The sequence below is a fragment of the Orycteropus afer genome, unplaced genomic scaffold (assembly GCF_000298275.1).
Source record: "Orycteropus afer afer isolate SDZICR_OR568_19922 unplaced genomic scaffold, OryAfe1.0 scaffold00040, whole genome shotgun sequence".
Taxonomy (NCBI): domain Eukaryota; kingdom Metazoa; phylum Chordata; class Mammalia; order Tubulidentata; family Orycteropodidae; genus Orycteropus; species Orycteropus afer.
Genome location: NW_006921627.1, coordinates 15,939,562 through 15,951,067, shown reverse-complemented (window position 1 = coordinate 15,951,067; position 11,506 = coordinate 15,939,562). Strand labels below are relative to the sequence as shown.

The window sequence follows — 11,506 nt, the reverse complement described above, 5'->3', positions numbered from 1 at the left end:
GCCACCCTCACTCAAATTTTCTGCTGAGAATCAACGTACCATCTCTGTTAATACATAGTAAATAAAGGCAATGTTTCTGAAGACATGGTGGATTTTTTCAGGTATGCACTTACTTTATTTCCTTGGCCTGACAGCATACACTTCATTATACAAGAACCTGCAGCTGACAGAACCAACACACAGATTTCCCCCAATAGGAAGGACCCTTTTCATTAGCAGAGATGATTGAGATGTCATGTTTGAGTGTGACTCCTGCTCCCCACCCCCACCCCACATCATAACCCCTAAAGTGAAAATAATCAGAATCAACAGAACCCCACAATTACTGAAGTCATCCCACCACACTTGTCTAACTACCAGCTGCAGTGGGTGAAAACCAAAGGAGGGAAGCAGCTGGCCTTCATTTAGCATTCATGTGAGTGTGAGACTGAAGGGACAGTGGCAATCAAGCAGTAAGGGAGCAAGAATTCTGGGTGAGTGGAAGTGTAGATGATCTGCCTTGCCTCATAACTACCCCTTCAATGTATAAGACATCTCCAGCCCTATTTATGGAGCCAAGTTTGGGACATGCTAGAGAAGTTGTTTAGCCTGCAACTGGAAATGTCTGAGACCCAATAAAGTTCACAGTAGATTTTGTGGGAAAAAGGGCACCAGAGAGAGAGCAGGTTAGACAGAGATACTTCATGCTTAGTCAATTCCAGTTTAATGCTAAAACTATCTTCATAATCATAACCACCTGATCCCTAGTTTCTAAAAGTAAGGAGCTCCAGCTCTAATGTCTAATATCTATCACCACCACCAGGGTGTGAAGTATGTGTGTGAAATTATGACTGATGTGACAGAGATGTGGAGATAGATCAGGGGTCCCAATGCTTCGAATAAAGCTGATTTTTCTTTTGGTCCCCAAGAATGGTCCACTACCAATAATCCTAAAACATTCCCATCTCCTCTCCCTTGCCATCTTGTGCAAATGAAAAAAAAAAAAAAATAGACTCTCTATCCAATGGGAAAGGAGACCGGAAGTTGCTGCTGGATTGCAATCTGCTCAGGCCCTAACTTGCCTGCCTCCTGGCCTTTCTATGAAGTCACGCAAAAATTAATTTGCAGCAATGCTGTGAGTTATGTCATTCCATTAGTCTATCAAAGCCAATCCAACAGCTGGGTCCTGACATGCTTTTTCCCTGGGCCAAGAAAGCAGCAAAAACTATCAACTGAGTGTGTGAAAATGTGATGATGGTGTGTGCAGTGTAGTGTTTCTAGATGTCTTTGCCCTCTGTCTCCTCACGGTGGGAGCCCTCCCTCTTTTCCCCCAAGTCCCACACACACCCCTCCCCTTAACCCCCAAGTCCAGGTGCTCCCATCTGCTGGGCTTCCATCACTCACTTCCCATAGACACTTTCATCGCTGTAGGCCACATACAGAAAATAGTCTTCCTCATGGTTGTCCTAGGGGAAGAGATAAGATGATAGTTTAGAAAAGAAATTCACATTCATCATCTAGAATTCTGAGCCTCAAACAACATTGTAATATAGGCATGAAAGGTATCATTAGTCCTAATTTAAAAAAAAGAACAAAGAAAGTAAGTGGTTAGAATTAATCTTTGAGATCTGGATCTAGATTCACAAACAAAAACCTTCAGAGACAACTTGATACATATAGGTATCAGGGATTTGAAGATGACAAGGGTATAGTTCTTACTTTTAAGAAGCTCATCCTAGCAATTTCACTCTTGGGTATATACCCAAATAACTGAAAAGAGGTTCTCAAAAAAACAACTGTACACATTTATAGCAGCACTATTCATAACAGCCAGAAAGCAGAAAAAGCCCAAATGTCTCTGAATAGATAAATTGTGGTACACACATACAATGGAGTACTATTCAGCCATAAAAAGAAATAAAGGACTGATACATGCTAAGCATAGATGAACCTCAAAAACACTGTACTAAGTGATAAAAGCCAGAAACAAAAGGTTATATAGTATACAATTTCATTTATATGAACTATTTAAAATATGTAAATCCACAGAGACAGAATGCAAATTCTGTGCTTTTCAGAGGCTAGAGGGGGTAGGTGTCAGGGGGATGAGTGGCAACTGGCTCAATGGCACAGGGTTTCTTTTTGGGATAATGAAAATATTTTAGAATAAGAGAGAGGCTGTGGTTGCCAATACTCTGAATGTACTAAATGTCACTGAATTGTTCACTTGAAAATGGTGCAATTTATGGTATGTCAATTTCAGCTCAACAAAAAAGTCAAAAAATTAAAAATACAAAATTTTCAAAAAGTAGTGAATTTTTGGTAAGGAGCCTATAGATAAAACAAAACACAAAATATATACTTCTAGACAATACATACTACTATTAAATATATGCTACAGAAAAAACATGAGAGGTGATTAGACATGTATGCAGTAAAACCTGTGAAAGCTGTAAGCCGTGTCAGGTGGTAACCTATCAGAAAAGGAAAATTCAAGTATCTTCCACTAAAATGACTGATAGAAAAATGGTGAGACTCCACCCTGTCAAAGGCAGAAAACTTGTCGGATCCAGAAAAATAAGGAAGTCCCATTGAGTTCTGGCCTTTCACAGTATTTGTATAATACACTACTGGGGCATTATAAGAAAGGAACATCTCATGTAAATTCTTTAAGAAGTAATACAGCTATAATCTCAGGTTATATTTATGGCATAATAAAGTCCCTTATTATAGTCTTAGATTTTGATAGTTTACCAATTATTTTCCCAAACTCAGCTTATCTGTTAAGACAAATTAATTAATTCCACTCGTATTCACCAGTGCCCAGATATGGGGAATCTGCTTTATTATCCCAGTTCCACTCTTAGAAGAAAAGCTTCCCTTGTTTGAGTTTATGTTGTTGTTTTAAGCTAAAACCTCAGTGTTTAGAGAGGGAGTTAACTTTTAAGGCAAACTATCAGAGTTTGAAGAGATTAGCTTCAGAGGTAGAAAGAGATAGCTTTACTGTTGTTTTTTCAATCTATTACTAATGGGAATAAAATAATGAACAGGAACCTAAATGCATAGTTCATTTCCAAGTTATACATCATCAATAAGAACGTTAGGAACAGCTCAGGGAAAGGGATTTGAAGTTTTTCAGTCAGGAACCACTTCTCACTATTTCAATAAAGAAAACCCAACAATGAAACACCACAGTAAGGCAGGATTGAGAAAAGAATTCAAAAGGATTGGATTTAGGAGGGTGCTCAATCCCTAAAGGGCAAACGGTATCTAATCTCCCAGAGCCTTACACTGCCATGTGTAAGAAGATCCTGATAAATAACACCACCTGCCCCACTTCCCAGGTGTGTTATCAACACACACTGAAACAAAAGCGAGAGAATGCCAGACTATGCCATAGTGTTGTAACTGGGACCATTACCTCATAAAGCTGGCCCATGGTAGCACTAGTGGGAGGGATAGTGTTGTTGACAAAGAAGAATAAGGCGTCCTCAGGTCGCAGGTGGATCCTCTTCCGGATTAAGAAATAGAACTGGCCAACTGGATGAAGGAAGGAAGAAGATTTTAGAAAAGTAATGCAAGAAGGGAAGAAGACAACAAGGAATGATAGAAGAGAAGTCCCAGAGGGTGTGTGGGGGGGGGATGATAGGGGTAGGGGCCGGAATCTACTGCACATATTCCCTTTGGAGTACGTACCAGCTTTATATACCATCTAGGCACAGCCCAATACTTTCCTAGTACTTTAGAAACAAGAAGTGAGACTCAAAGATATGAGTCTACTCCTTAATTTTTTTTTTTTTTTTGCTCTTATTCTATTTCTAGGAGCTCTGGTAGCATAGTGGCTAAGACACTTGACTGCAAACCAGAAGGCTGGCGGTTCAAACCCACCAGCCACTCCTCAAAAGGAAGATGGGGCAATCTACTTCCGTAGTGATACTGCCTTGAAAACCCTAGGAGGGGTCGCTATGAGTCGGGGCCGACTCGATGGCACATAACAACAACAACAACAACATTCTATTTCTAACCTAAAGTTACCATACCATATATATCCAACCAAAAGATTCCCACTATTGTTTAAATCTGATTAAAATACTTGCATTCAGACCTCCACCCTTAGACAAACTATACTGAGAAAGAGGTCTATTGGGCTCTAGTAATATTAGCATGGTAAACTCATCCCAGTTCCAGCTCAGTGAATGGAGTTCAGTGCATTACCTTTTCCTGAGAAGCCTGAAAAAATTCTAGAAGGCTGATAGTCAAACTTCTTAGCAAACATATCCACATTCTTTCCACAGTCTTCTGAATACAGTGATTATTCCAGCAAGGATTAAGTTTCAAGATCAAGACTGAACATATTCTTTCTAATTCCCAACAGAATCTAAAAATGTATTACAAAGAACTCTAACCTGAGAAGACAGGTATTTAGCTCAGAATCTCTTAAATGTCATCAGTCCAAGAATCTGGTTTAGTTTTCCTTTGGAAATAAAGTGTATTCACTTAACAAAGATTTATTTTTAAAGTAGTTCAAAAAGTGGACAGCTGACCTTTCAATACTTTGCACTTTGCTGTATTTAAGTCAAATAAGACGCTTTTATGGGAAATTCTTAAGGAATTGGTGACGGGAGAAGAAATACTGTATCATTCATCTTTTAAATTGGCTCTCTGGAGAATCCCACTCATCTTTTCAACTCAGTACTTCCTCTCAATCTCATACTCTCAGGTGTGTACTAAGGACTGAGAATGCTTTGCCACAGGAGGACGGGTCAGAGGAGGGAAGGGCATTACCAGTGAGGTCAGAGGGCACTAGGTACTTCCTCTTGTCCAGGTCAGGCACCCTGGCTTTCGGAGCCTTTTCCACGATCACCTGGGAGGAGAGGAGGAGAGTGGGAGTAAAAACTTCAGAAGCCAAACCAATATTTTTCCTTCCACATTTTGCAATTGCCCTATTTAAAACACTTCTCCACTTCTCATCCCTCCCTATTCTTTACAAAATATATGGGGACACGGGTTTCCCTGGTGAGATTTTAGTTTCGTTACTAGAGAAAAAAAGATAATGGAGAAGGCATGTGATCAAAATAAAAAGAACCTTGATTTTAAGTCATTGCAAGGACATCTACCTTCAGGTTTTTAATTGGAGCATCAAGGAGACTGTCTGGGTTCTCTAGGATGGTTCTGATTAGTTACTAGTTTTATTTTTTCTTGTAAATGCTATTTATTAAAGGTATAGATAATGTGGTTTGAATTATATAATTCATTAAAATTTTTAGGAATGATTGCTAAGAAAGTACTTTCAAGATACTTTAAGTGAAAAAAGTATTAGAAACAGTTCTTATGGTTCTTATAGTATGACATTTAGAAATGTGTAAGTACAATGATCCATATACCAATATTGACTATCTGTTAGGATTTCAAGAGATTTTCAGTATCTACACTAAATACTTCCATAACATTTCACATTTTGTAAAGACTGCACATGTCTGTTTAAAAAAATGAAGACACATAGGAATTAAAAGACTTATTTTTATATGTTTGTAATATAGCAAAATATATATCATAAAACCATGGGCTTTAGATTTTTAATTTAGAAAATATGATCATTCTACATAGACAACATGGTAAGTATAGAAAAGTTAAAGTTGAGAAATAGAAACAAACACTAAACAAGTACCTCACTTATACTGACTAGACTCTTGGGCTACATGCTTTGTCTTTGTGGGACTCAGTTTCTTCATCTGTGAAAAGTGGCTAATACTCAAAAGAGTTATTACTGAATTAAAGACATAAAAAAGATATACTGTTCCCAGCAGTCTTCTCAATACTCAATATGTAGCTATTAAGATAATTGATCTTAAGATCCCATGAACCCCTTTCCTCTCGATCCACAAGCACATTTAGTCTTTTAGATGGCAGCTATAAAGTGATATCGATTAGGGCTAAACTCAGGTCAACAACAACAAACTCAGGTCACCTGAGCAGTCAAGGTACAAGACTGCTTTAGTAACACCATGGTCCAGATGGAGAGTGTATAGAAATCATTGTCTCTAACCTTCTTTTCCATAGATAAAGACACTTCATCAGAGTGAAATTAAGAGTTCTGCTCAACTGTACAGGGAAATCTTGAAGCTAGAACTGGAATAAAACTGCAGAACTAAACCACATAGTTCTTTCTCCCTACATCACCACTGTAGGAGGAGGGCCACAGGCAGAGAACCCAGCAAGCTGTTCAGAGTCTTGTTACTGGTTAAAACCTAACTGCAGGAATCACGACATCTGAGTAATGGCTTAAAAGTAAAACATTCAACATCAAATTATGTGCAGTAGGGTGATTAGCTGAAATATTTTGGATGGATTCATGTAAATAACTGAAAATGGGGAGGACTCAGTTTTTAAGGAAATATATGGGAATTTTATTAGATTTAGGAATAGGTACATTTCAGTTTGTGATTTACATAAAGTGACTCACACAGTGCCTTTTACTTTGCACCAAACCAAACCAAACTCACTGCCACTGAGCTGATTCTGACTCATAACGACCCTATACTACAGAGTAGAACTGGCCTATAGGGTTTCCAAGGCTACACATCTTCAGAGAAACAGACTGTCTCATCTTTCTCCCACGCAATGGCTGGTGGGTTCAAATCACCAGCATTCTGGTTAGAAGCCAAATGTCTTACCACTGCACCACCAGAGCTCCTTTGTACTTTGCAAGTCCTGAATAAATGGCAGTCATTTTGCTTGCTGAGTTACTTTTCTGGCACCATACTACGTACCCTGCAAACTACTGAAGGCAGCAACAGTTTACTTATCTCTCTATTCCCACTACCTAATAGTGAGAAGCAAACATTGTGCACTTACTTAGTTCTGGGAACAGAGCTGTATTAGAAATTGAGAAATAATGTGGCATGGAGTTTAAGAGCACCCACAGCTCTATGAATGACAGGTGAAGTTAGAATCCCAGTTTAGCCACAGACCAGCAATATAAAGTTCCCACATGACTGTTTCAGACTCTTCATCATAGAATGGGGATTATAACAGTGTGAGGATTAACTGAATGACTGTATGTTGCTGTGTGCCGTCGAGTTGGCCCCGACTCATAGTGACCCCTCCTTGGCTTTCCGAGGCAGTATCACTACAGAAGTAGGAGTGCCCAACCTTCCTTCCGAGGAGTGGCTGGTGGGTTTGAACCGCCAGCCGTCTGGTTAGCAGGCAAGTGTCTTAGCCACTATGCTACCAGAGCTCCCGAATGACTATATAGAGAACACTTATAACAGTGCCAGGTACAGGGTAAATTGTCGGTAAATAATAGCTCTCATATTAAAAATATTATTACTAAAGAGTGGGATCAGTGCCACCAGAATTGGGAGAACATCTTCAAAGAGCCATCCAATGTCCAGAGACCAGGAAAATAAACTCTGAAGAATTTTTTACTGGGCAATAAGGTTAGTTCTCCTTTCTAGCCCCAAACCCTTTTATATGTAATTCCTGGGGAATAGAATAGCTGTAATGTCTCTTATTTATAAGAAAGGACCAAAAGGGGTTGGTACTGCTAGGCTACGCCTCAAGTTGTCTCTGGTAGCTGTAAAATTATGAAAGGTTAAGGATTTTAGAGGCGGCCCAGGAATACCCAGGTCAAGAAAGGACATCAAGTCATTGTAATTTCTTTACCTATTAAATTTACAATTTCTTTATCTGTTACATTATCCGAATGCTCTTGTCTGAAGATAAAAGAGCACAACCTTAAGGTCACTGCTCCTCCATCTCCAAAACCCAAAAACTGCTGTTCCTTCTACCACAGGCTCCTTCTGTCGTCCATTCTGGCTGCGCAGCGCAGCCTACATTAAAGAGAAACCAGGCAAGTGGGAGGGGGAGGGGGAAATGGGAAAAACGCCCGGATGCTGAAAGATGCCTTGATATTTCACCTCTTTTCCTCCAGCACTAGTTTTAACTACTTAAGTCAGAGGTCAAACAGGGAGAAGGAAGCTTCGGTCTGTCTTGTGATCAGGTACGATCTGATGAGATTAAGTACCTAGGAAAGCTGGCAGTCCCTACACTTGGCCCCTGGAGCCAAGAATGGTGAGGCAAGTGAGCTGTTGCGCAGAGAACGTGACCTTGTTGGCTGGGCCAGGCCTGTCTTGTGGTGCGTCCCGCCACCCCCGCCCCAATATTTAGAGTTATTCTAGAAGAAAGAATCTACTGGCTTCTCATGTTTTCCTTTCCAAGCCCAATAATTCCAGGCCAGAGTGAACTTGATTGAAGGAGAACCATCTATAGGAGAAATCGATAGTAGCGAACTCCAGTGCATCAGCCGGTCCCACAGCAGTTTACGTGCGTTCTTAAATGCAGCAAACCTAGGACCCCAACCTAATCATCTCGCACAAAAGGCCACATCTTCTGAATGCTGCTGAGTCACTCGAGACGACCGCTCCGCTCTAAAGATGCGGTCAACTATAAAGATGGGAACGGGCCCTAGAGGAAGGGATTTAAAAGGTTTAAAAAGGTCTGCAGTCTCAATATCCACTGACTCTCCTTGCTAGCGAAGGACGTTCTGGGTTGAGGAACGTTAGGCGCTTTCCTTTTCCAGGGATCTTTCTGTTCCTTAGAGCAGCCATCACGACTCCCCAACCCCCTGCTCTCCACCCTCCACCGCCCCCATGCCTCCCCCATTCCCATTACACTTACAGGGACCCTGTCCGGGTATTTCTTCCGGATCTTTTCTCCCTCCTTTTTCCTATATTCAAAGGGATGGTCCTCCTTATACTGGAACTTCATGATGGACCGCAGGGTTTCTAAAATCCCCGGACGGGGCCTGCCTTCCTCGCTGATGATTGCGTCTCTCGCCTATTGCTTCTCTCCGTCAAATCAGTAGTGATCGAATCGCTTTAGAAATGCCAACTCCCAACGCAACACGACTTGGCAGAGCGTTCAAAAGGGATCCCTGGTCGCCTCGGCTGGAAGTAAGGAAGAGCCAGGTTAAAAAAAAAAAAAAAAGAAAAAAAATCCGGGAGGCTTTTCCCAGGAGCTAGGAACACAAAAACAACACAGCAGCGCGTTAGCATTTGTGACGTTGTAAAGCTCCGCCCCTTTCTCCGCCCCCAGCGTTGTGAACCCTGCGGAATGGGGGTAGACAAACACTTTGTCCATTTCTGTGTATTTTCTTTCTAATTAAACCTTTCCGAAGTATATCCCACCGAAAACATGACAAAGTTTTATTTGTTATTTTATTGTTAATATGACATTAACAATCGTTTTAAACCAAAAAAAATTGTTCTGAAAATGTCTTCTTCCCTCTCTGCTATTTCTTGGTTGGGCCCCAAAACAAATACAAATAACTAATCTCCAGCCTTTTCCAGTTTGTTAGGATCTGCGATCGCGGGGTGGGGGGTGGGGAAGGAATGGCGTGCTTTTTTGGCTAGTTCAGGAAAATGTCGCGTGTTTACATTTTGCCCTTTTAATTGCACGCGCCGGGTACCTTCGCTGCTAGACTGCTTTCCTCCGACCATGACCCCTCCTTCCCAATGCTCGCGTCACTTTTGTTTGGGTCCCTGCAGCAATTTGCTTCTAGAACAGCAACATAAACAGAGCGTGACTCAGGAATTTGAAGAGATGTGTAAGGTGAAGGGCACAAAGTATAATCAGGATCCAGAGAAGTGATGTTAGTGACTAAGGGCTTCAAGTGTTCGACGACAGAAACGATTCACTTTGTCCAGTTGACCCAAATGTTGGGCCTGTCTTGTGGGAAATAATTCACTTGAAGTTGAAAGAGTTCTTTTGTGCTGTTGAGTGAATTCCAACTCACAGCAACCCTGTAGGACAGAGTAGAACATAGGCTGTAATCTTTAAGGAAGCAGATTGTCCAGTCTTTTCTGCTGCAGGATCTGCGGCTTTTCCCGCTCAGTAGCAACGTTCTCGCCCGTTGGCAACCAGGGCTTCTTGAAGATGAAGTACTATAACGGGCCTTACATGAATAGAAAACGCCAGGAAAAAGCATGGTGGAAGACTCTTGGTGGTATGGCAGGTGTCAGTGATGCCTTCCTCTGGCGCTCCTCTTTCCACACTGGGAATCAAAGGACTAAAAATCTTCACAACCAATTCAGGGTACAAATTCCAGGGACTGGTAGGAGAAGGACCACATAAATTGTAAACTATGAAGACAAATAAGGAAAGTCTGTTTGCCATTTTAATTGCACAGCCAGGAATTCTGAAAAATGTAGTAGACAACAGCAGACTTACTGCCTGTCTTCTCTTATCAGAGTCTCAGTATCTCTGATTTTAAAAACAACAAAATAAACGAAACTAAGTTTCATGATTGAAACAAGAAAAATGAGATTAATTCGTTTTCTTCAGATAGTTGTTGTTAGGTCCTTATGAGTAGATTCTGACCTGTAGAGACCCTAAATACAATAGTACACAACTCTGCCTGGTCCTATGTCGGTCTCACAATTACTTCCATGTTTGTGTCCATTGTTGCAGCCACCATGTCAACTCATCTTGCTGAGGATCAACTTTTCAGTTTACACTCTATCAAGCATGATGTCCTTCTCCACGGACAGGTCTCTTCTGATAAAATGTCCAAAATACATGAGGTGAAGTGATGCCATTCTTGCTTCCAAGGAGCATTCTGGCTGTATTTTTTTCCAAGACAAACTTGCTCATTCTTCTGGTAGTCTACGGTTCTTTCAATATTCTTTATCAATACCATAATTCAAATGTATCAATTCTTCTTTGGTCTTCCTTATTGTCTAGCTTTCACATGCATAGGAGGCAATGGAAAATATCATGTCTTGGGTTAGGTACACCTTAGTACATATGTGTATGCGAATTTTAAAACTGAGGTGCTGACATAATTGAAAATGGGTAACTTCAGGCTTAAATTAAAACTCCATTTGAATCAAACTGCAATCTGACCAAGAAAATTCTGATTTTACTGAAAAGACAATTCCTTTTTTTTTTTTTTTTTTTTTGACAAACTTTGACTGCTTCTGAAACAAAGAGGGCAAGAGTCAGGGTTTCTACCTTAGGTGAAGAATTGTTTGTTGAAGGTCCTTGTTAAGAACATAATTCAGCTTGGTCTAAAGGAATGCCTTTCTCAAGCATGGGCCCCTGAAGGTGAGGAAATAAGAGTGGAATTAAAAATGATAGGATAGGGCCTCTAACCACCTCATAACTGTAACCAGGGTGAAGCAAACATCAACTAACCAAGTCTCAGTCCTTGTTTCCTGACTCCCTCAAATAAGAGTTCATTTTCAATTACTGAGATTTTCCACTCAATTTCTCCGGACTCTGTAAATCTGTAATTAAGACAGAAAGTAAGCCTGTTGTTGTTGTTGTTGGTAGGTGGCGTCGAGTCATTTCCGACTCATGGCCACCCCATGCACAGCAGAACGAAACAGTGCCCGATCCCGCACTAGCTCCATGATCCCTGCTATACTTGAGCCCATCATCACAGCCACCATGTCAATCCATCTCGTTGAAGGCTTCCCCCTCTTTCGTCGACCCTCCACCCTACCAAGCATGACATCCTTCTCCA

The 11,506-nt window shown here is 40.9% G+C and overlaps 1 protein-coding gene across 1 annotated transcript; it reads right to left on the bottom strand.

Moving 5' to 3' along the window:
• Nucleotides 1–1,379: 1,379 nt before the first annotated feature.
• GABARAPL1 (GABA type A receptor associated protein like 1) lies at nt 1,380–8,748 on the bottom strand. The gene is made up of 4 exons (XM_007937171.2): nt 8,659–8,748; nt 4,765–4,843; nt 3,401–3,519; nt 1,380–1,445 (listed from the first exon to the last, which is right to left on the bottom strand). Exons 1-4 carry the CDS (start codon nt 8,746–8,748, stop codon nt 1,380–1,382), a joined length of 354 nt encoding a protein of 117 aa, XP_007935362.1.
• Between the last annotated feature and the right edge of the window lie 2,758 nt (nt 8,749–11,506).

Coding starts and splice junctions, on each gene's coding strand:
- GABARAPL1 (XM_007937171.2), bottom strand. CDS start 8,748: ATGAAGTTCCAGTATAAGGAGGACCATCCCTTTGAATATAGGAAAAAG. Junction 4,844..8,658: donor AATACCCGGACAGGGTCCCT/GTAAGTGTAATG, acceptor CTCTCCTCCCAG/GTGATCGTGGAAAAGGCTCC. Junction 3,520..4,764: donor AGTGCCCTCTGACCTCACTG/GTAATGCCCTTC, acceptor TCCTTCATCCAG/TTGGCCAGTTCTATTTCTTA.